The sequence below is a fragment of the Heliangelus exortis genome, chromosome 11 (assembly GCF_036169615.1).
Source record: "Heliangelus exortis chromosome 11, bHelExo1.hap1, whole genome shotgun sequence".
NCBI lineage: Eukaryota > Metazoa > Chordata > Aves > Apodiformes > Trochilidae > Heliangelus > Heliangelus exortis.
This window is the reverse complement of record NC_092432.1, coordinates 1,202,935-1,228,022: the sequence shown is the minus strand read 5'-3', so window position 1 is coordinate 1,228,022 and position 25,088 is coordinate 1,202,935. Positions and strand designations below refer to the sequence as shown.

At 51.4% G+C, this 25,088-nt stretch overlaps 1 protein-coding gene across 2 annotated transcripts in view; it reads right to left on the bottom strand.

The window, feature by feature from the left end:
- The window catches only part of ITGA11 (integrin subunit alpha 11), a 53,342-nt gene extending 29,157 nt beyond the window's left edge, over positions 1-24,185 (bottom strand). For both annotated transcript variants that reach the window (XM_071754106.1, XM_071754107.1), the window contains exons 1-11: positions 24,007-24,185; positions 17,662-17,773; positions 10,152-10,261; positions 8,266-8,357; positions 7,180-7,294; positions 5,589-5,716; positions 4,843-4,991; positions 3,895-4,039; positions 2,472-2,637; positions 1,193-1,263; positions 557-701 (exon numbers count right to left, since the gene is read on the bottom strand). In XM_071754106.1, coding sequence (XP_071610207.1) covers positions 557-701; positions 1,193-1,263; positions 2,472-2,637; positions 3,895-4,039; positions 4,843-4,991; positions 5,589-5,716; positions 7,180-7,294; positions 8,266-8,357; positions 10,152-10,261; positions 17,662-17,773; positions 24,007-24,058 — 1,285 coding nt within the window. In that variant the 5' untranslated portion in view covers positions 24,059-24,185. The remainder of the gene's footprint in view (positions 1-556; positions 702-1,192; positions 1,264-2,471; positions 2,638-3,894; positions 4,040-4,842; positions 4,992-5,588; positions 5,717-7,179; positions 7,295-8,265; positions 8,358-10,151; positions 10,262-17,661; positions 17,774-24,006) is intronic.
- Positions 24,186-25,088: the final 903 nt, after the last annotated feature.

Here is a 25,088-nt window from a genome sequence, read left to right as displayed (position 1 = left end):
GGAATCAGGGAATCAAGGAATCAGGGAATCAGGGAATCAGGAAACCAGGGAATCAGAGAATTAGGGAATCAGAACCAAGGAATCAGGGAACCAGGGAACCAGAGAATTGGAATCAGGGAACCAGGGAATAAGAGAATCAGGGAACCAGGAAACCAGGGAGTCAGAGAACCAGGGAATCAGGGAATGTGTGGGGTGGGAAGGGACCTCACAACCCATTGGGTCCCTTCCCAGAGCAGGGGCACCTCCCGCAGTCACCCAGAACCCATCCAGGTGGGATTTGGGCCCTGGATGGGCTTGAATCCCCCTCCAACCCAACCTGGGCTGGGTTCTATGATTTCAATCACTCCTGCCCTGCACACCCTGAGCCATGCTGGAGGTTCCCAGGAGGGGACAGACCCCTCAGATGTCCTGCTGGGGGGAGGTGACAACCAGCTGGGCACGGGGCCACCTCCTCTGGGAGCTCTGCCTGCTCTTGGTCACCCAAATATCTTGTGCTCCCTATTAAGAAGCTTCCAAACCCCAGGAACTCATCCCCCTGGGGCTTTGGTTTTCTTACCTAAATAAGCTCCGTGATTTTTCAGCTCCTCAGGGAATTCCTGGAGATAGGATTCCCTCAAGGGAATGACCTTCCCACTGCTGGTTTCCTTCAGGACGGCTCCGTTCCAGTCGTAGGCACCCACTGCCCCCAGCAAGATCCCATCCTGGAGATGGGGGGAGCAGGGATAATTGGAGGGGGTTTCCTGCCCCACTGGAATTAATTCCCCCAAAACGGCCCCAATTAACTCCTGCTGGGATGGAGGAGGGGAGCCAAGGGCTTGGGATTGGGATTGGTCCCCCAGAAGAGGTTGGGATTGGTCCCCCCAATGCTGGTTGTATATTGGAGGTTGGAGAATTTAAAAAAAAAAACAAAAAAACCAGCAAATTGTTCCTTCCCCAAATCAGGTGTTTTACAGAGAAGGGGAGGAGTGTTGCAAATGGCAAAAAAAAAAAAAATAATTGATTAAAAAAGAAATTGTTCTCCACACGTGGAAAGGTGGAGGTGTTTAAATAGGACATTTCCACCCCACTCCTATTTTTCCAGTGCTTTTCCTCCTGAGGAAAGCTCAGAGTTGAAATGATGTTAGAATTTTAACTTGGTGATTAATAACCTGCCCCAAAAAAACCAAAACAACCCACACATTTAGTCTCTTACTTCCACAACATGGGATGAAAATCCAGTCTGGGACATTTCCAGGCCAAAGGAGATTTCATTCTTGTTGGTTCCTTAAAAAAAAAAAAAAAAATAAAACAAAACAACAACAAAGGGAATTTATATTTAATGGAACTTTTGCTTTCCTGGAGGGGCTGATAGGTTGGGATGAGCATCCAGTGTGTCCCACCAGGTCCTTCTCCAGAACCTCATCCCATGGATCCAGCCTGGCCAGGTCCTTCTCCAGAACCTCATCCCATGGATCCAGCCTGGCCAGGTCCTTCTCCAGAACCTCATCCCATGGATCCAACCTGGCCAGGTCCTTCTCCAGAACCTCAATCCCATGGATCCAACCTGGCCAGGTCCCTCTCTGCAGAACCTGATTCCTTGGATCCAGCCTGGCCAGGTCCATCCCCAGAACCTCGATCCCCATGGATCCAGCCTGGCCAGGTCCTTCTCCAGAACCTCATCCCATGGATCCAACCTGGACAGGTCCTTCTCCAGAACCTCAATCCCATGGATCCAGCCTGGCCAGGTCCATCTCCAGAACCTCATCCCATGGATCCAGCCTGGCCAGGTCCTTCTCCAGAACCTCATCCCATGGATCCAGCCTGGCCAGGTCCTTCTCCAGAACCTCATCCCATGGATCCAACCTGGCCAGGTCCATCCCCAGAACCTCAATCCCACGGATCCAACCTGGCCAGGTCCATCCCCAGAACTTCAATCCCATGGATCCAGCCTGGCCAGATCCATCCCCAGAACCTCAATCCCATGGATCCAGCCTGGCCAGATCCATCCCCAGAACCTCAATCCCATGGATCCAACCTGGACAGGTCCCTCTCCAGAACCTCATCCCATGGATCCAACCTGGCCAGATCCATCCCCAGAACCTCATCCCATGGATCCAGCCTGGCCAGGTCCTTCTCCAGAACCTCATCCCATGGATCCAGCCTGGCCAGGTCCCTCTCCAGAACCTCATCCCATGGATCCAGCCTGGCCAGGTCCTTCTCTGCAGAACCTTCTTGCCCTCCATCATCTCAACATTCCCACCCAACCTGGTGCCATCTGCAAACTCACTGAGAGTGTCCTTGACTCCCCCCTCATCCAAATTAAAGAGAACTGGCCCAAAACCCAAGCCCTGGAGCTTATTCACTAACATCTCCCAGGTGTGATTTCAGGTTCTGTATCAGATTTTGGGGAAAACTCAACAAACCAAGGACCTCTGAAGCACCCCACTGCAGCCTGGCTGGGCTGGAATGTGTGGGGAAGGAACATCACTGACCTTCCAAACTAAATATCCTTTCCCCCAGGGCATCCACGATGTCCTTGAGTGCTGCTTCATCTGTGACATTGAAGAAATGTTTGTCATCTGGGTCGCTGGCTATGAACTTGATCTCCTTCAAAAAGGCTTCAGGATTGATCCCTCTTCTGTTGTAATAACCCAGGACCTGGGGTGGAAAGAGCAATGCAAGACTTAGGAGGTTTCCTGAACTCAGGAGGTGCCATCCCAAAGCACCCAAGGAATGTCCACATGGAAGGAACCCAACAGCCTGGGCATGGGACACCCAGGAGAAAAAGGGGGGGACCAGGCCAGGCACCCCTCGTGTAATTTGGGTGGCACAAGGCACAGGGAATCAGCAGCAGGATCCCAAGAGCAGCATCCCAAAAAGGAGGGATCCTGCAGCTCCTGCAGAAGGAGGATGAGCAGCAAGAAGCCCTTCAAAGGTGGTGGGGACACTGCCAGGGCACCCCTGGGATCACTCCCAAGTCCTCCCAGTTCCAACTTCCTCAAATCAGACAATCCCAGACTGGATCAGATCCCTCAAACCACTGGATCCTTTCCTCAAACCTCACAATCCCAGACTGGATCAGCTCAATCAAACCACTGGATCCTTTCCTCAAACCTCACAATCCCAGACTGGATCATATCCCTCAAACCACTGGATCCTTTCTTCAGATTAAACCATCCCAGACTGGATCAGATCCCTCAAACCACTGGATCCTTTCCTCAAACCACACCATCCCAGACAGGATCAGATCACTCAAACCATGAGCATGAGGATCCCATCCTCAAACCAGACAATCCCAGACTGGATCAAATCCCTCAAACCACTGGATCCTTTCCTCAAACCACACCATCCCAGCCTGGATCAGATCCCTCAAACCACTGGATCCTTTCCTCAAATCAGACAATCCCAGACTGGATCAAATCCCTCAAACCACTGGATCCTTTTCTCAAATCAGACAATCCCAGACTGGATCAGTTTCCTCAAACCACTGGATCCTTTCCTCAAACCACACCATCCCAGACTGGATCAAATCACTCAAACCACTGATCCTTTTCTCAAACCAGACAATCCCAGCCTGGGTCAGATCCCTCAAACCACTGGATCCTTTCCTCAAACCACACCATCCCAGCCTGATCAGATCCCTCAAACCACTGGAACCTTTCCTCAGATCACACCATCCCAGTCTGATCAGATCCCTCAAACCACTGGATCCTTTCCTCAGATCACACCATCCCAGCCTGATCAGATCCCTCAAACCACTGGATCCTTTCCTCAGATCACACCATCCCAGTCTGATCAGATCCCTCAAACCACTGGATCCTTTCCTCAGATCACACCATCCCAGCCTGGATCAGCTCACTCAAACCACTGGATCCTTTCCTCCAACCACCCCATCCAGGGCCACCCCCCACTCACCGCCACCGCGTATCTGGTGACGTTGTCCCTCTCGCTGTCCTCGATCACCTTCTCCAGGTCAGGGCTGTCGTGGGACTCTCCATCTGTGATGACAATCATCACTCTCTTTGCCCCTTTCCGACCACCTTTCTGAAATGCTTCCGAGCTGTAATGGAAAAGAAATCCTGGGATGCTCAGCCTGGCCGGGAGCTCACGGCACTCACCCAGCACCCACGTCACTCAAGGATGGGACACAAAGGGTCCTTTCCAACCCAGCTGATTCTCTGATCATCAAGTGGAGGTTTGCACCTGCAAATGTTTCCTTGGGAAACATTTTAGAACTTTAAAAGGAGATTTTTTATTTTTTTTTCCACCCCTGGAGCTGGGAGAGCAGAATCTAACTCAGCAAAACGATCGTTCCCTGCAGCTCCCTGAAAGGAGCTTGGGAGGAGCTGGAGGTTGGATTCTTCTCCCAAGGATGGAGGAAAGGGAATTCATGCAATGGTCACCTCCTCCAGTCATGTTTGTAACATGAGAATGGAGAACACCAAAGAAGAAGCTTGGAGAGGTGTGGAGAACAACAAGGAATGGCCTCAAGTTGTCCAGGGGAGGTTTAAGTTGGAGCTTGGGAACAATTCCTCCCTGGAAAGGGCCCAGGTGGAGTCCCCATCCCTGGAGAGGTTTCCAAGCCCTGGAGATGGTGCTGAGGGACACAGGGTAGTGGTGGCCTGGGCTAAGAGTTGGACTGAATGATCTGAAAGGGTTTTTTCCAACCAAAAAACTCCTATGGAGATGCTCTCCACACTGCTCAGGCTGTGGAAAAAAAAACCCCAGGAGCAGACACTGGTCCCATCTTCAGCCTGGCAGTGTCCCCTGCTTTCTAAGCAGTGAGGAGAAGAGAAGAGGGAGAGAGGGAAGAAAATCCCCAAGTTATTTTTCAGGAGGGAGAGGAAGGGGAGGGATTTTTACCGAGCAAACTCGATGCCATAGGCAGTCCTGGTTTCTGTCCCTCCTCTTTGCTCGATGTGACTGGCAGCTGCCACCACATCTTTTACAGACCTGTAGTCATTTAAATGAAACTCGTGGACCACATCTTCTCCATACTGAACAACTCCAACCTAGGGATGAGAGGAAGCTGAAGAAAGACACCAACAACCCACCCGTGACACCAGGAGCACGCGTGGCCAACCCCCAGAATAAAAAATAAATACAAACAACTTAAAAATCCATCTTTTTCTCCCTCTTTGCTCCCATTTTCCCCTCCGTGGGACTGCTGAAAGTGCTCAGGTTTTTTTTCCAGCCTCTCCCAGCTCTCAGCCCCCTGCAGAATTTGGGGTGAGAGGGATGTGCCCCACCGGGGAGCAGCAGCATCTCTGCAGATTGCTGAGGATATCCCAGCAGAAATCCCTGCCCAAATCCACCAGGGACTGCTGGGAGGAAGAGGATGGAGAGCTCTTCTGGGCACCCTTTCCATATTTCCAGATGATTCCATCCCCCCTGTGCTCTGTTGGGGAGTGGGGTTCAGTCTCAATTGGATGTGAGTGATGCTTCCAGGGCTTTCAAATCCCCACCTTGAAAAGTGACTTTGCAAAACGCACAGCTCCAAATCCAAGCTTTTTGGCAGAAAAACCCATCAAAACCTGCTTCTTGAGGGGATTCTGCACCCTGGGGGGGGGGGTGGTGGGGGGAGATGCAGAAGTTGGGCTGGGGCTTACTTGGATCTGGCCAGGGCCAATATAAAATTTTTTCAAGATGTTTATCAGGAAGTGCTGAACTTCAACCCAAGGGTAAATGCTGTTTGAGCCATCCAGCACGATGATGATGTCCATGTAAGTCTGGCACCCTGGGAGAAAACAGGCAGCAGGTTACTGAAAGGCCTTGGCAGGGCTTGCAAAGGGGAGATTTATCACCCCCATTCCTCACAGCCAGGTACTTGCTTTTATGGTTTGCTTAAAAAAAAAAAAACTAAACCCCAGACCTCTTATTTCGATCATCCCCGAAGCCCTTTGAGCTGCAATAAGGTAGAGAAAAGCCACAAGCATCCTCTCTGCTGAGACAAGCCTGGATGACTTTCTAAGAATAACACTTTTCTGCCTCAGATTCAGCCCTTTATCCGGTCTAATATGGTCTCCCAGTTCAAAGACCAGTCTGATACAGGCAGGATCTGGTCTTGGGTCCTCCCACCAAGTGATGCTTTCCCCCTGACTCACTCCCCAGCCCTTCCTCTCCTTGCCAGGGAACACATTGGGCATTTCCTCCTGTGAAATCCTCAGCATCCAGGCAGCCAAAAACCCCAGGGCTCAGCTCTGTGTGTGGAGCTGGGAAGGATTTAGGCAGCAGAGTGGGGTTTTAGCAGGGAAAAGAGCTCAGCATCACCCAGCTCTCTTGCTTTTATTTTATCCTCTCAGTTAGAAAAGCTGCAGGAGAGCAGAAGATGCTGGGCTGTTCCAGACACAGATATTTCTTGGCTGCCCCTTCCACATTCTGCAGGCACTTATGGGTCAGGACATCCATGGGCTGGCTCACCCCACCCCTCTGGTCCTCATCTGGATCCCCTGCTCAATTCCAGGACCCAGGGAGAGGAGCTGAGCCTCAGATCCCCCTCCCTCAGTGATAAACCTCTGCTTGGTCACCACCTTCCCCCTAATAAAAACCCCAAACCCAACCCAATCACCCTTTGCAGGGGCATCTTCAGACCCTAAAGAGAGCAGCAACCACCAGATGAGGGGGGGCTCTGCCTTTCCTGCCTCTGTCACCCCCCCAAGTCCCATTTTTCCATGCTTTGCTCCGGGGGATCCATGGACACCAAAGGAGCCAGGGCATGGAGCTCCTGGTGGGACAGGACAGGCTTGGGCCACTTCTTCCCCCCCTACAGGAAAGCTTATTTAATACCTCAGGATAAAATAATACCCAAATTGCTGAATTTGGGCCAAAAGATTCAGCTTCCAGTCAATGAGCTCTTTGTTTGGTGTGGCCAAGGTCTGAATTCTTTCCCTGTTTTGCCTCCCGAGCCGCGCTGATAAAATATTCTGGATGCTTTTATTTCTGCTTTAGGAAGAAGAAGGTGGGGTTTTTGGTTTTTTTTTTGTTGTTTTTTTTTTTGTCTTCCCCGGGTGTCAGTCAAAAGGAAAATGTTTACCAGATGTCTGTGGCTGTAACCCCTTCCCCATCACTTCCCTGCCACCGTTTGTCCTCTGCTCTCCTTTCCCTCCACCACCGACTTTGCCCAAGGGAGCACAAAGGACAGAAAATCCCCCCCTGGGTTCCAAGGGGGGTCAGAGCAGGGGGACTGAGGGTTTCTCATACTCTGCAGAGCTGGAGCCACCGTCTTGGAGAACCTGAAGTTGGAGTTGACCCTGGAGCACATGCCTGTGGTGTAGTAGGAGCTCCCACACTCGTGGGACCAGAGGGGGCTGCAGGCCTGGGGGTACAAAACACCCATCAGGGATGGGTTAAAAGCTGTTAAAAAGGGGTAATTTTATTAATTGCTGCTCTGCCAGGCTGCCCTCTCCTTTGGGATTTTATTTTTTTTCCCTCCCCATGGACAGGGGTGTTTCTGAAGCACACGTTGGTGTGATTTTACACACAGAGGTCACAGGGGTTCAGGGAATCCCAGAATGATTTGGGTTGGAAAGGAGCTTTGGGATCATCACATCCAACCCTTGATCCACTCCCCCCGGGGTTCCCAGACCATGGAGAATCCACCCTCTCCCTGGGCAGCCCATTCCAATCACCCTCTCTGGAAATAATTTTTTCCTAATATCCAACCTAAACCTCCCCTGGCAGAGCTTAATCCCATGGCCTCTTCTCTTACTGAGCCTGAACCCCCCCCTGGCCCCAACCTCCTTGCAGGGAGCTGAGGTTGGGATGGGTGCTGAGGTTTCCATGGTTTCCAGAGAATCCTTGAGTGGTTTGGGTTGGAAAAGAACTTTAAGATGATCCAGTTCACCCATCAACCCAACCACTGCCCCGGGGCCCTCAGCATCATCTCCAGGGCTTGGAAACCTCTCCAGGGATGGGGACTCCCCCTGACAACCCTTTCCAGGGGGAATTTTTCCCCTATTTCCAATCTAAACCTCCCCTGGGCAACTCGAGGCCATTCCTCTTCTCCCATTCCTTGTTCCTTGGGGGAAGAGCTCGATCCCTCCTCATCCCAACCCCTTTAGGGTGGTTTTAGGGGGTGAGAAGCTCTCCCCTCAGCCTCTTTTGCTCCAGGAGACACCCCCAGACCCTCAGATGTCCCCCCCTGACCCCAAGATGCTCGGGGCCTTTTTGGCCACACTTCAGGCTCAACCCTTGTTGCCCAACGATTTGAGCACTTCCAAACCTGGAGCTTTTTGGGTGGGATTTCTGGAGGGAAAAAGGGAAAGGGGCAGCAGCCCAGGGGCTCACCAGGAAGCTGCTGTCCCTGGGGTTGGTGGCCAGGCTGAGCCCCAGGCGCATGTTGTCCTTCCTCTCAGAGACATTGGAGAGAGTCACCCGACCTTGGGAGAGAGGATGAGGATGGGGAAGAGCTCCCAGGGATGCTGAGCACCCAGCCCAGCACCCCAGGGTGCTCCCCAGCATCTCTGGGAGGAGAGAAAAGGCATCTGGAGGCTGAGGGAAAGCTGTGCTACCCCCCAGACCTTCTGCTTTTCTTTGGGTTGGGTTTTTTTTGGTTTTTTTTTTTGGAAGGAGCTCTCAGGAAAAGGGGTGGGTTTATTTCCTGGGATGCCACAGCCAAAGTGGGGGAGAAAAATCCCCCTAAAGGGTGGAGCTGTGAGCCAGAGCTGGCATCTTTTTGGGAGGAAACCCACCTCCCACCCCCCCAGGGTGCTCCAAGCCCCATCCAAACTCCCACATTTCCAGGGCTGGGGCAGCCACAGCTTCTGGGGGCACCCTGGGGCTCAGCACTGAATTTCTCCCTCCCATCTCCTCTTTTCCAGTTCCAAGCCATCCCCCCACATCCCATCAAGGGATGGAGCATCCATCCATCCCCCCAGAGCCCCTCTTGGGGTCACCTCCCTCACCTGCTCCAGGGGGATGACAAGGAGGGACCTTAAATCCCCCCCATTCCCCCCCTGCCATGCTCAGGGACCCCTCCCTCTGAGGTCAGGAAATCCAGGGACTGCTCCACCTTGGAGCTGCTCCAAAGCATCCCAAGCCTTGCAGGACGGGAGGAGCTGAGGAAATTTCCTTGTCCAGGCAGAGCAGGGAGTGTTGAGGCTTGGAGAATCCCACAACCCCAGCCTGGGTTGGGTTGGGTTGGAGGGACCTTAAATCCCCCCCAGTGCCCCCCCTGCCATGCTCAGGGACCCCTCCCACCCCCCCAGGGTGCTCCAAGCCCCATCCAAACTCCCACATTTCCAGGGATGGGGCAGCCACAGCTTCTGGGGGCACCCTGGGGCTCAGCACCCTCAAATTCCAGAATTTCTCCCCAAAATCTCCTCTCCATCTCCCCTCTCCCAGCTAGAAACCCTTCCCCCTCATCCCATCCCTCCAGGCCCTTGTCCCAAGTCCCTCCCCAGCTTTCCTGGAGCCCCTTCAGGTACTAATTGAGGAAAAAAAAAAAAAGAGGATGTGCTCATGGAAGGGATCTTTTCATTTGGAATTGGTTTCCAGTGGGAAAAAGAGAGAGGAAAAAACCCAAAGATGACTTCCTAGCAAGAATTAAACTTGCTGAGGAGATTAATTTTCTTGATGCTTTCATCAAGAGAGAAAAAAACCCTAAAAAATGAAAAAGAATGAAAAAAAAAAAAGGAGGAATGTTCTTTAAAAAGGGATCTTTGGGGCCAATCAATGAAATATTGTGGATGACCCAAAGTTCCTCCTCTCTTATCAGCTCTGCTGGGAACTCAGGACACTTCAGCCTCATCATGATGAAAAATAAAGTGAGAAAAGCTCCTCCAGCTGCCTCAGTGTTCTCAGCTCCCAGACTTTGCCCCCAAACCTCAGCTCTGCTCCTCAGGGCCATGAGAAAAGCCCCAGATCCCACGTCCCCCACTGAGCAGGGGACGTTCCCATTGCTTCTCCCAGTTTGTAGAACAGCTGGAAACCTTCCCCCTCATCCCATCCCTCCAGCCCTTTATCCCAAATCCCTCCCCAGCTTTCCTGGAGCCCCTTTAGGTGCCGGAAGGCGCTCTGAGGTCTCCTTGGATCCTTCTCATCTCCACCCCCAACTCCCCCAACCCTCGGATCATCTCCACGGCCCCAAATCCTCCCAAAGTTCTGGTGGTTTTGGGGCCCATCTGAGGATGTTTTGACCCCCCCAAAGGCATCCCCAAAAGCTGAGTCCAAACCTAGGTTGAGTTTGGTGCAGTTGCTCTGGGGGTCACTGCTCACTGGGCACTTGTAGACATCTCCAGTCTTCTGCTGGCCGTTGCTTTCATAGGGAGCTCCCACCACCAGCCTGGGGGAAAAGAGGGATCCATCCATCCTTCCATCCATCCCTCCATACTTCCATCCATCCTTCCATCCTTCCATCCATCCCTCCATCCTTCCATCCATCCTTCCATCCTTCCATCCATCCCTCCATCCTTCCATCCTTCCTTTCATCCCTCCATCCATCCATCCCTCCTTCCATCCTTCCATCCATCCATCCATCCATCCATCCATCCATCCATCCATCCATCCATCCATCCCTCCCTCCATCCATCCCTCCATCCATCCCTCCCTCCATCCATCCCTCCATCCATCCATCCCTCCTTCCATCCATCCATCCATCCATCCTTCCATCCCTCCATCCTTCCATCCATCCATCCATCCATCCATCCATCCATCCATCCCTCCATCCATCCATCCCTCCATCCACCCCTCCATCCTTCCTTCCATCCATCCATCCTTCCATCCATCCTTCCTTCCATCCCTCCATCCATCCATCCATCCCTCCTTCCATCCATCCATCCATCCCTCCATCCTTCCATCCATCCCTCCATCCCTCCATCCATCCCTCCATCCCTCTCCATCCATCCCTCCACCCATCCCTCCCTCCATCAGAATCCAGGCAGCATCAAACCCACAGCCAAAAATCCCCCTGAAGGGAATAAACAAATTCCCAGCCCAAATTCCCACTGCCTGGCTCAGGAAAAGGTCCCTTGTTGAGGGGACACCCTGGGGAGGTGAGGACCTGGGATATTTATCCCTTCATTAAAAAAAAAAATAAAAATTAAAACAGCAGGTGAGGACCTGGGATATTTATCTCTTCCTTAAAAAAAAAAAATAAAAATTAAAACAGCAGGTGAGGACCTGGGATATTTATCTTTTCCTTAAAAAAAAAAAAACCCTGATAAAACAGCAGGTGAAGACCTGGGATATTTATCTCTTCCTTAAAAAAAAAAAAAAAAAAATTAAAATAGCAGGTGAGGACCTGGGATATTTCTCTCTTCCTTAAAAAAAAAAAAAGAGCTGATAAAACAGGAGGTGAGGACCTGGGATATTTATCCCTTCATTAAAAAAAAAAATAAAAATTAAAACAGCAGGTGAAGACCTGGGATATTTCTCTCTTCCTTAAAAAAAAAAGCTGATAAACCCACGTGCACCCCCCGAGGATGGAAGGCACTGGGTGAGATGAGTTTGGGACATTTCAAGCATTTTTCCCATTTTTTTTTTTTTTTGTGGACTTGAGCAAAATAACCCAGAAAAAACCCCAAAACCAACCCCAAGCAGGAAGAGAGCAGAACCTGAGGAATTTGGCCGTTCCTTCCAGGCTGCTTCAAAAATCCCCCAAACCACGGCTCCCTGGCATCTTCTTCTCCCCGTGTTTTACCCCCAAATAAATCTGATTTTTTTTTTCATTTTTTGGGGTTTTTTTTCCACTTTCCTACCACTCTCTGGGCCCCTTCCAGCCAGTTCCTAACCCAGCACAGAGTGCTCCTGGCTGATCCATGGGCTTTTTCAGGAGAATCCCATGGGAGATGGTGTCAAAGGCCTTGCTCAAGTCCAGGCAGACAATCATTAAACCCCCTTTACACCCCCAGGGGTGGAAGATGCCCCCATGGCCTTCAAGGACCAGCCCTGAAGAACCTCAGCCCAGAACTTAAGGGATTTCTGGATAAAAAGCCCCCAGGTGTGACAAAAAGAGGGAGAATCCCTGGACACAGGGGATGGGGGGACACTGGGAGCAGCCCTGATCCCTCTGCTGGTGGAAATCTCTGCAGCCCTGTCCAAAATCAAAAACAATTCCACCAAAATCATCCCAGCTCTGGGGTTTTGGCCAAACCACAGGAGAATTCCAGCCAAGATTGCTGCTCGCAGTAGTAAGGAACCAGCAAACCCCTCGACTGTTTTTCCAGATCAGCACAATTAGAGCTTTAAATCCACCCAGCAGATTTTTCTCTCTCTTCTCCCTCCCTCCTCCTTTTTCCCTTTGGCTGGAAACCTCCTGTCTGGGCCTGGAGAAGGGATGGGGGCTTGGGCTTCTCCCCCATCCCCTCTTCTCCTGGCACCTTTGGAGGAGAGAAGGAGCACTGGGAGGTTCCTAAAACCCCAGAACCCCAGACTGGGTTGGGTTTGAAGGGACCTTAAAGCCCATAAAGTCCCAACCCCACCTTTCCAGGTTGCTCCAAGCCCCATCCCACCTGGACTTGAACACCTCCAGGGAGGGGACATCCACAATACTGGACCCTACAGCCCCAGCATCCCATCCTGGACCCATCCCACATGGACTTGGAGACCTCCAGGAAGGAACATCCACAACATTGGACCCTACAGCTCCAGAATCCCATCCTTGACCCATCCCACATGGACTTGAACACCTCCAGGGAGGGAACATCCACAATATTGGACCTTAAAGCTCCAGAATCCCATCCCTGACCCATCCCACATGGACTTGGAGACCTCCAGGGAAGGAACATCCACAATATTGGACCTTAAAGCTCCAGAATCCCATCCTAGACCCATTCCACATGGACTTGAACACTTCCAGGGAGGGAACATCCACAATATTGGACCCTACAGCCCCAGAATCCCATCCTGGACCCATCCCACCTGGACTTGAACAACTCCAGGGAAGGAACACCCACAATACTGGACCTTAAAGCTCCAGAATCCCATCCCTGACCCATCCCACCTGGACTTGGAGACCTCCAGGGAGGGGACATCCACAATAAAGCTCCAGAATCCCATCCTTGACCCATCCCACATGGACTTGGAGACCTCCAGGGAGGGAACATCCACAATATTGGACCCTACAGCCCCAGAATCCCATCCTAGACCCATTCCACATGGACTTGAACACTTCCAGGGAAGGAACATCCACAATACTGGACCTTAAAGCTCCAGAATCCCATCCTTGACCCATTCCACATGGACTTGAACACTTCCAGGGAGGGAACATCCACAACATTGGACCCTACAGCTCCAGAATCCCATCCTGGACCCATTTCACACGGACTTAAGACCTCCAGGGAGGGAACATCCACAATACTGGACCCTACAGCTCCAGAATCCCATCCTAGACCCATTCCACATGGACTTGAACACTTCCAGGGAGGGGACATCCACAATATTGGACCCTACAGCCCCAGAATCCCATCCTAGACCCATTCCACATGCACTTGAACACCTCCAGGGAAGGAACATCCACAATACTGGACCTTAAAGCTCCAGAATCCCATCCTTGACCCATCCTACCTGGACTTGGAGACCTCCAGGGAGGGAACATCCACAGTGTTGGACCCTACAGCTCCAGAATCCCATCCTGGACCCATCCCACCTGGACTTGAACACCTCCAGGGACGGAACATCCACAATATTGGACCCTAGAGCCCCAGAATCCCATCCTGGCCCCACTCCATGTCCCTTTGCCAGCAGCAGCAGTGAAGCCCTGGCCCCAGCCAGCTGAAGAATTCTCTGTTTGTTATTTTTCCAGCTTCTGAGGGCTGTGATGGGTGTTGATTCCCAGGGTTTTCCTTCCAGAGCCAGCTCTTCTCAAGCTTCACTTTTGGCTCCCACCCCACAGCCAGGAGCTGGCGTGGGGGGTACCAGAGGGGTCCCAGGAGCATCACATCCCCTGCCCCCTGCCCAGCCCCTTCCCCTCTCCTGCTTTTTTTCTGGGATTTCTGCTGGCACTGGGAAGCTGAGGGGGATGCTGGGCATGTCCTGGGCATGGGAGGGACAGAGGGACAGAGGGACAGAGGGACAGAGGGACAGAGGGACAGAGGGACAGAGGGACACAGGTCCTGCTCCTGGGGTGATGGGCAGGGAAAGAAGCAACTGGGAGAAGGGAGGTGAAAGAGGGAAGGAACATTTTTCCTTCTTTTTTCTTTGCTTTTTTTTCCCTGATTTGGGACCTCCAGGGATATTTGCTTCCCTAATTCCAGGTGATCCCAGTTTGTGTTTGCCACGAGGAGAGCTCAGGAGGTGATGGGACCTCCCAGGTTTGAGGGGCACAGAGAGACTTTTCAGCTTTGAACACACATAACCCCCAAAAAAAACCCCAAACCCAGCAACAAAGGTGCCTGAACTCGGGGCACCTTGGCAAACACCCCCAAAATGGACCCAAAATACAACTTGGGGTGAAGAAACAGGTCCCAGCCAACATCCCCACCCTGACAGCAACTCCCTGGACCAGAACCCTTCATCCCAAGCACATCAAGATGGGAGAATCCCATTTTCCTCTGATTTTCCCCCAAAAATGCCCAGTCCTGAGGCCAGGGGATGCTCCTGGCCCAGCAGAGCTGCCTGATCTTGGCTGGAGGAAGGGGGGGGGGATGAGTTTCAGGACCCTGCTGTCATTTTTTCCATCCACACACTTGCAGAAAGCTCCAAATTAATGAAAAAGGCAGGGAAGGTGTCAGGAGAGAGCTCTGAAAATCACTCAGAAAAGCCACCCCACAAATCATGAAGTTTTTTTGAGCAGGAGGTATAGATCCAAGCTACTTATTTTTAATTTTTTTTTTTTTTTTTTTTTTTTTGTCCTCCTCTGGAGCTTAATATTCTGAATTCTTTCCTCCCAGACTTTCCACTATCAGGGTTTCAGCCCCCACGTGGGGGTGACCTGGCTCCTTCACTTGAAAAAAGGGGAAAAAAATCCCAAATAAAACCAGACCTACACACGTGGGGGTGACCTGGCTGCTTCACTTGAAAAAAGGGGAAAAAAAATCCCAAATAAAACCAGACCTACTGAAATTTATCCAGGGGGCTCTGGGTACCCAAATCTACCTCTGCACGCAGGTGTGGATGCAGAAATTCAGTGTATCTGTAAAGATCTGTAAATATCTACATTTATATATAGAAAAGTTGATTTCAGGCACCTCCTCACCCCCTCCTCAGTAGCCAAAAGCAGCAAAAAAAGCCTCAGCCTGGGGGAGAAATGCCAAAATCCTCAGATTCCACACTTGGTATTTGGCAGCCAGGGCTCTGCACGTTGCTGGAACCATCACCTTTCCTCTCAGATCCCCATTCTGCTGCCCTACACTCTCCCCCACTGCAGTTTTTGGGGTTTTTTTTAATTATTTTTAATTTTTTTTAACTCCTTTAGGGCTGAAGGATGCTCAGCTGCTTTCTGCTTCCTCCAGCAGGTCCCAGCTCCTGGTCCATGCTATGGAGTTTTTGTTTGCTCAGTCATTTCTCCCCTAACCAGGGTGACTCACAGGGCCTGGATTTATTTTAGAACATTTCAAACCAGACATTTGCTGCTGCAGAACTGCACATTCTGCTGCAAAAAAACCCTGGGGCTGGGCACAACCCCCTCCAGTTTGCATGGAAGAGAGAAAAATCCAACTCTGCCCTGCTTGATGTTGGAAGGAGAGATGGGGAAAGGCCCAAAAGAAGCCAGAAATGGTCTTTGCTCCAGTGCACTGCTGGGAAAAAAGGGAAAAAAATCCCTTTTTTTTGGTGGGAAGGCAGCCCTGGATCACCCCATCAGGAATGGTGGCAGCTTGAAGGAAGGAGAAAAATATCCTGGGAGCATCCAAAGGTTTTCTGGAGCTCCTTCAGGCACTGGGAGATGCTTCCTTCTCCATCCCTTCTCCAGGCTGAACCATCCCAACTCTCCCAGCACCTCTGGGAGGGATGGAGACATCAAACTGGGCTGAGAAATTCAAAATAAAGCCCAGGGTGCTGCCCAGAAATGCTCCAGCACCACCTCAAAGGACCTGAGGATGGGATCAAGGGGACCAAAGGCTGGAGATGTCCCACCAAGCAGGACAATGTCACCTTTTGGGCTCAGCCACCCCCACCCAGGGCTGGAGCAGAGAATGCTGCAGGAATTTGCTTTTTTTACACTCAAAAGCTGTCTTGGTGTCCTGGGATTTGGCCACCAGCAGTTGGGTTCTCAGCCTGCCCAAAAATTCTTTGCCCCCCTTAAGAAAAAAAAACAAAAAACCCCCCAAAAAACTTTTTTTTTTTAAGGTAAATATCCAGGTTCTCTGAGGTTTCTGGCTCCTGGTTTGTGATGGGTAAACTGGTTTAGTTGGGAAACTGTCCCACAGCACAGGTTCCTGGAAAATGGGATGGAAAGGACCCCAAAAAAGTTGCCTGGTTCCCAAGATGACCTCAGGCTGGGGAAGCTTTAGGAAAAAGCCCCCCAGCTCCTCCTGGACCATTCTCCATGGTGAGGATGCTCTGGGATTTCTGGGGAGGCTCAGCTCAGCCTTGAGCAGCCCTGTCTGGAATTCCAGAGGGATCCAGGGAGCTGAAAACCCCAGGACCCATCCCTGCCATGGTGCAAAAACCTCCCTGCTCCTCCTCCCAGTGAAACAGCAGCAGAACTGGGGGACACAGGGCAGGCTCTGGCCCCAAATCCTCCCCCCTCTCCCCAGCAAAGGTGACACCAAAGCAGCACAGGTCTGAGTTTTGAATTTCAGGGGTATCCATCTCCATTAATCACCCATTTTCTTCTTTCTGCCCCAAATCTGGCTGCCACCCCCCTGCCAGGACCTGTCCTGCAGAGCATTTTGGGGGCTTTTGAGCTCCCCCTCCTCCCTGCAGCAGCCAGATGTGCACCCAGGGGCTCTGCCAACATCTGGAGGGGGGGGGGGGATCCCCCAGTGCTCCCCTGGCAAGGAGCAAAACCTGTTCTGAAACCCAAAACCCATCCCAAGCCCCCCTGAGGAGCTCTGAGCACTTCTGCAGAGCTGAGATGGGAAGCAGCTGAAAAGGGGATGAGCTCCTGGTTCCTGGCCTCTACCCAAAGCCCAGATGGGTTTTCAGGGGGTGCTGGAGGCTGAGCAGCCCCACAGAACCATGGAATTGCCTGGAAAAAAGCCCCACAGGAGGCACAGGAGGCTCCAGGACCTGGAGCATCATCCTGCATCATCCTACATCATCCTACACCATCCAGAATCATCCTACACCATCCTACACCATCCTACACCATCCAGCATCATCCTACACCATCCAGCATCATCCTGCACCATCCTACACCATCCAGCATCATCCTACACCATCCTGCATCATCCTACACCATCCTACACCACCCAGCATCATCCTACACCATCCTACACCACCCAGCATCATCCTACACCATCCTACACCACCCAGCATCATCCTACACCATCCTACACCATCCAGCATCATCCTACACCATCCAGCATCATCCTACACCATCCAGCATCATCCTACACCATCCCTGTTGTTCTCCCCATGGATACACAGCAACCCCCCCCAAAAGCTCCTCTTTGGGAAGGGAAGGAGGTTTTTTTTTCCCTCTGCTTGAGCCAGCAACATCATCACCAGGAGAAAATCCCACTGCCCACCCCAAGGGGTCGGGGGGGAGGTGGAGGAGATGCCCAAAGTTTGGGGGAAGGTGCATGGGGTGACAGAATCATGCCAGAATCATTCCAAAATAATTCCAGAAGAATTACTCACCATTTCTTGCCCCCAATGTCATGCTGCTGCACTGTGTAACCAAAATAGGCTTCCTTGGAGCCAGGGATGATTTTGGGTCTCTTGGTGTCGATGTTGAAGGTGTCACTGAACCCTGAGGAGGGAAAGGAAGGATCCAGGATCCCCTCAGCCAAGGTGCTGGCACTGGGATCAGAGAGGTCCCCCCCAGGCAGCCTCCATCCATAGGGATATTCAACTCCAGCTGGACACAGCCCTGCTCCAGGTGATGGATTAACCCATTCTCCTGGGAATGCTGCTGGGAATATCCCAGGGGGGTCTCAGCCCCTCCTGGGGGCACCACTGCTCCAGTCAGTGGGGATGGAGAGGAGGACACGAAGCCCCCCAACCCCTTTCCTCCTTTACCTGCAGCCTCCCCCCACTCCTCTCTCCAGGGCTGAGCTCCCAGGGAGTGACCCCCCCTGGGAGGTTCAGCTTTAAGCAGCTTCATTTAGGGCTGAGAGGTTGCAGCTGAGGAAGTTCTGGGTTGCAGAACCTTCCCAAACCCAAAGCCAAAGGTTTTCACCCCAGCAGGTACCAACTGGGCTGCTGAGCTGGTACCCACCAAAGCAGAATCATATTTCTGCTTTGTGATAAAATAATTTGGGTTTAGTTGGTTGGTTTTGGGGTTTTTTTTGTTTGTTTGTTTGTTTTTTTCTCTGCAGAACCTTCCCAAACCCAAAACCCAAGGCTTTCACCCCAGCAGGTACCAACTGGGCTGCTGAGCTGCTGCCCACCAAAGCAGAATCATATTTCTGCTTTATGATAAAATAATTTGGGTTTAGTTGGTTGGGGTTTTTTCTTTTGGTTTTTTTTCTCTCTGCAGAACCTTCCCAAACCCAAAGCCAAAGGTTTTCACCCCAGCAGGTACCAACTGGGCTGCTGAGCTGGTACCCACCAAAGAAGAATCATATTTCTGCTTTATGATAAAATAATTTGGGTTTAGTTGGTTGGGGTTTTTTCTTTTGGTTTTTTTTCTCTCTGCAGAACCTTCCCAAACCCAAAACCAAAGGCTTTCACCCCAGCAGGTACCAACTGGGCTGCTGAGCTGGTGCCCACTAAAGCAGAATCATATTTCTGCTTTATGATAAAATAATTTGGGTTTAGTTGGTTGGTTTTTGGGTTTTTTCTTTTTTTTTTTTCTCTAAATGTCTCTAAATCCCAGTGAGTGAACCAAAGGCCAGGTCCCCCGGGCAGGCAGCACCCTCCTTGCCCTCCTCTGTGCCACAGGTGATGCTGCTCTGCAATCCTTTGCTCCTCCACCCACTGCCATCACCAGTTTGCCCAGTTTGGAGCCCATCACCTGTCCCAGCTGTCCCCAGAAGCCACCTCCAAGGGTTTGGCAGCACCAATAGGATGGGGAAATGGGGCCCAGGGGCTCACAGCTCCATTGCTTTTAATGCTGGGGGCTGCAAAATGCTGTAATTCCCATGATCCATATCCCACGGTCCATGTCCCACAGCATCCTGGTTTTTATCCCAGGATAAAGATGTCCTGGGTGAGGAAGAACATCTCCTGGAAACCCTTCCCAAGGCTCCTAAAGGGAGGGACTTTTCATTTATTATTTTCCTCCAAGGTTTAGGGGCTTGGAGGTCCCAGGAAGGAGCAATGGGATGGGAGATGGAGCTGGAGGGAAGGAGATCCAAGAGCCAGGACCTCCCAGCTCTCCCTTCCTGGCTGGAAAAACAGTGGCTGGGGTTGGAAAGAAAAGATTTTGGGATACCCAGCAGGGATGGCTTGAAAAAACAGCAGAAGGATGATGTGTGGGGTTTATAGGGGAATAAAGGAGCTGTCAAGAGCTGAGGTTGGGAATGCTTCTTCCCAGGCAGAGAAATTCAGGATGGAAAGGGATTTTAGAGGTAGGAATGGTAGGGATCAGCTGGATTTTTGGGGTTTTTTTTGCAGTCATAGGAACAAAAAAACGTTGAGCAGAGCATGGGAGAGTCTGGGCAAGTCTGAGGTAAGGAGCTGTAACATCCTACAGAAAGAAATTCTAGAAAGCAGGGAGAGGGAAAAAAAAAAAAAAAAAGAAAAAAAGGAAAAAAAAACCCTAAAAGAGCCGTGGGACTGAGCGCCAGCATTTTTTGTGGTGGGTTGACCTTATTTAACATCAGAAAACAAATTAAAACCTTCTCTGGGTTAACTGTTGCCCAGTGGAGAAACAGGGACCATGCCCAGCCGTGGAGGGGAGGGATGGGAAGGGGGAGCTGGAGCACCCCAGGGTGACACAGAAGTCCCCAAGGGGATGGGGTGACCCCCCTGGACCCCACTGGGAGGGGGATGGGGGCGTCTGAGGAGGGATTTGGGTTGGGTTTCAATGCCAAAGCATCCTCATCACTGCTGCTGAGCAAGTGGCAGAGAGGATGGGATGGGTTTCCAGCAGTTTGTAGGAATTCAGGGCTGGGGGAGCCCCTTCCCAGGATTCCAGGGAGCAGGAATAAGGGGAAAAGCTGGGGATCCCCCCCACCCCACCTTTCCATGCTTTGGAATATCCCTGTGGAGCTGCTGCCTCCTTCCAAGGGGTGCAGAGAAGCATCGACCCCAAATAAAAAGCTGGAGCCCCCCCAGGGGCAGCAGGGATGGGGGGGGAGGATGTGGGGCTGGAAAACCAAAGTGGTTTGGGAGAGAATTTCCAGGCCACGGGAGCAAGGGAAGGGATTTCAGATAAGTGAGAGATGTGGCTGCATTCGAGGCAGAAGGGAAAAAAAAATCCACCCAAATAAGCAGAGAATTTCTGAGCTGGACTAAAGGGAGGGTTTTGTCAGGGAGAAGAAGCCAAGCTCGTTTTCTTGTCAGGAGTGACATCAGTGTCCTAAAGAAGTGACCAAAAGCCACATGTTTTGCTTGTGATGCTGCCAAGGCAGGAAGCCTCAAATCCCTCCCTTCCCAACTGGAGCTTCTGTCGAGTCCAAACTTTTGATTCTTGTCAGGTCAAATATTGAAAAGAGAAAAAAAAAAAAAAAAAAAGAACCCAAAACACATTTGGGAAACAATACTGGGAATAAAAACCACCTTTTCTGCCAAAAGAGAAAAAAATAAATAAATAAAAAGAAGTCCTCCCTGGAAGGGAAACCACCTCTATGAGGGGGATGCTCCCAGCACCATCCTCATCCCTGCTCCCTGGATGTGGCCTTTGGGGACACTGCAAGGGACAAGGAGTGGCTGGGACAGGAGGAGCCCCACAGGGTTCTGGGTTTCTTGCAGAGAGGGAAGAAAGAAGTGGGGTTCTTCCTCTCTTTGCTGGGGAAAAAGCTCCCACCTGCTAAAAACCTGGAGCCTGCAGGACCCAGCTCCATGTGGGACTTGGAAACTGGAGCTCCCATGGCTCCCAGCCACCCAGAGGAGGTGACATCAGGGAGGTGGCAGAGGGTCCCTGGACGATGGGATTGCTGCTCCTGCATCCTCAGCATCCCTAAGGGACACCCAGGCCTGGGCTGGGCTCCTGTCATCTCCTCTCCACCCCCCACCTGGGCTTTGGTGGCTTTGGGTGCCCCTCTGCACCTCACACCCAGGATGGGGACACCCGGGATGGGGACAACCAGGATAGGGACAAGCAGGACCGGGACACCCAGGACCAGGGACACCCAGGACCAGGAACAACCCAGGATGGGGACACCCAGGACCAGGAACAACCCAGGATGGGGACACCCAGGATAGGGACATCCAGGATAGGGACACCCAGGACCAGGGACACCCAGGACCAGGGACACCAAAGACCAGGGACAACCCAGGATGGGGACAACCAGGAGCAGGGAGAACCAGGATGGGGACAACCAGGAGCAGGGACACCCAGGATAGGGACACCCAGGATAGGGACACCCAGGACCAGGGACAACCAGGATGGGGACAACCAGGATGGGGACAACCAGGACTGGGACACCCAGGATAGGGACACCCAGGACCAGGGACACCCAGGACCAGGGACAACCCAGGATGGGGACAACCAGGAGAAGGGAGAACCAGGACAGGGACAACCAGAACCACGGATACCCAAGACTAGGGACACCCAGGATAGGGACACCCAGGACCAGGGATAACCAGGACATGGACACCCAGGATAGGGACAACCAGGACAGAGACACCCAGGACACCCAGGACCAGGGACAACCAGGACAGGGACAACCAGGATTGGGACAACCAGGATAGGGACAACCAGGATAGGGACAACCAGGACCAGGAAGAACCAGGATGGGGACAACCAGGAGCAGGGACACCCAGGATAGGGACACCCAGGACCAGGGACACCCAGGACCAGGGACAACCCAGGATGGGGACAACCAGGAGAAGGGAGAACCAGGACAGGGACAACCAGAACCACGGATACCCAAGACTAGGGACACCCAGGATAGGGACACCCAGGACCAGGGATAACCAGGACATGGACACCCAGGATAGGGACAACCAGGACAGAGACACCCAGGACACCCAGGACCAGGGACAACCAGGACAGGGACAACCAGGATTGGGACAACCAGAACAGGGACAACCAGAACAGGGACAACCAGGACCCACCTAGGATCCTCCTCTCTCCTGGAGGATTTCTGAGCCAGAACCCCACTCCTGGGGGATTTCTGCTCCAGCCCAGGAGACACAGAGACCCCAGAGCCCCCCACATCCCTCTGACTGTCCCCGGTGACCCCCGAGGCACAGCCTGGGCAGAGCCCTGATCCGCAGCAGCTCCAGGCTGAGCAGGCAGAAGGGAACACATGGTCCCCATTAAGCACAGCAGCTCGGCTGTGGCTTCTCTTGAAAGGCTCAAGGAAATGCACAAGGAGGAAGGAGGGGAAAAAAATAAAAGGGTTTTTTTTTTAGAAAAAAAAAAAAATAGAAAAAAAGGGAAAAAAAAAAAAGATGTTAAAAAAAAGATGTAAAAAAAAAATCAAAGGAGTAAAGGAAAATTGAAGAAGAAAAATAAAAGAAGTAAAAAGTATAAAAGAAGTAAAGAATATAAAAGTAAAAAAATAAAAGAAGTAAAAAAAAGACGTTAAAAAAAGATGTAAAAAAAAGGAGTAAAGAAAAATGAAAGAAGTAAAGAGAAGACGTTAAAAAAGACGTAAAGAAAGTAAAGAAAAAGAAAAAGAAAAGAAAAAGGAAAGAAAAAGGAAAGAAAAAGGAAAGAAAAAGGAAAGAAAAAGGAAAGAAAAAGGAAAGAAAAAGGAAAGAAAAAGGAAAGAAAAAGGAAAGAAAAAGGAAAGAAAAAGGAAAGAAAAAGGAAAGAAAAAGGAAAGAAAACGAAGAGAAAAAGGAAAGAAAAAGGAAAGAAAAAGAAAAGTAAAGAAAAAGAAGTAAAAAATAAAAGAAGAAAATAAAAAGTAAAAAGTAAAAAATAAAAGTAAAAAAATAAAAGAAATAAAAAATAAAAGAAGTAAAAAAAATAAAAGAAGTAAAAATAAATAAATAAAAAAAAAGAAAAAAAATAAAATAACAATCCCGACCCCAAGCCTGCCTTGCTTTTCCATCGGGATGTTTGGGAATGCTCACGGGCTGGCAGGAGGCGTGAGCCGGTGGCAATGCTCCTGCTAGAAGGGAAAACTTCTTTTTTTTCCCTTTTATTTTTTTTCCCCTCTTTGCCGCCCGGGTTCCAGCTGGGATCGGAGCCCAGAGGAGGTCCCAGGTCCCTGCAGAACCCCCCCGGCTCCCTCCTCGGCTGCTCCTCCGATCCCAAAATATTCCCTACAAACCTCTGGCTTATTATTTATCACTTCAGATTTATTATTTATCCCTTTTTATTTTTATTTTTTGCCCTTTTTTTTTTTTTTTTTTGCACCGGGGGGGTGCAGAGGTTCAGAGAATCGGAGTTAAAGGTAAAAGGTAAAAAGGTCTGGGTTGGTTTTTTTATTTTTTTTTTGAGGCGGGGGGGGAGGAAACCCAGAGGGGGCTTTTTTCCTTTTCCCCCCCCATTCCCAACCTCTCCTTAATCCCTCTCCAAGCCGAGCAGGATGGGAAGGGGGGGTCAGGAATCCTCCGGCTCATTCCTGGGCGCCCATCAAAGCTTTCTCCATCCCTCCCTCTTCATCCCACAAAAGAAGCGAAAAAAAAACCAAAACCCCAAACCAAGGCGAAAACTCGAACCCTTTTCCAACAGCTCCTTGTTAACCCCGAGCTTTCTCCGGCACTTTTCCCCCTACCCAAAAAAACAAAAAAAACCAAACCAAACCGAACCAAAAAAACCAAAACGGCCAAAGAAGAAAAAACCCAAAACCAAACCCCACACAAAAAAAAAAAAAAAAAAAAAAAAAAAAACAAAAAAAAAAAACCAACCAAAAAAAACCCCAAAACCGAGTTCTTCCCAACCGAATCCCATTTTTCCCGAGGGAATCGGGTGCTTACCGGGCAGGAGGCAGAGGGAGCAGGCCAGGAGCATCCCCCTGGGAAGGGCCATGGGGTCTCCGGCTGCTCCCGGCCCCGAGCATGGGGGGGAGAGGGGGGGGCAGGCGGCAGCTTCTGCTCCTCAAGCTTTTTCCCTTCTTCCTCAGCCTTTTCCCGGCGTCCTGACAAGAAGGAGCGGGCTGGGATGGAGTGGGAGGGACGAGAGGAACTCGGAGGAGGAACAGGACGGGAGAGGGACCAGCCCAGCGCCTGCCCAGCACCTCCCGGGGACACCCAGCACCCCGAGATGCTCCTCAGGGCACCCTGGGGGGGGTCTGCTGGGGACCCCCGGGACCTTTGGGATTTGTTCTCCCCAAATCCTGAGAGTTCCCAAGGAAAGGATCAAGGTGGAAAACAAAGTTTTGTGCCCCTTGGAGATCACCCAGGCTCCTGGAGCCCAACACCGCGGGGCTAATCCAGCCCCATCCCTCCAAAAGCAGCAAAAACCTGGGAGCTGAGCTCCCTGGAGCCTTGGGAAAGGTTTTCTTTTCCTGAGCATCCCGGTTTTTCTGCAAGTGTCAGCCTGAGGCTGGGAAAAGCCAGGAGAGAGCAGGCAGGGATGGGTTGAACTCGAGTAGCACAGTTGAGCTGGCTGGAGAGCTCCAGAAACCATTCCTCAGCCATTCCCAAAGGGAAGATCTCGTGTCCTCCCCTACTGAAAACTCTTGGATGGGTTTTCTAGGGAAGCTGGAGAAGGAGAAGGGAGCTCTGACCCTGCAGCTGAACCTGGGGACCCTTCAAGAGAAAAAAACTCTGAGAAATTTTAACTTCCAGAACCCCAGACTGGCTTTGGGGGGGAAGGGGCCACAAAACCCACCCTAATCCCACCCCATGCCATGCTCAGGGACCCCTCCCACCCCCCCAGGGTGCTCCAAGCCCCATCCAAACTCCCACATTTCCAGGGCTGGGGCAGCCACAGCTTCTGGGGGCACCCTGGGGCTCAGCACTGAATTTCTCCCTCCCATCTCCTCTTTTCCAGTTCCAAGCCATCCCCCCACATCCCATCAAGGGATGGAGCATCCATCCATCCCCCCAGAGCCCCT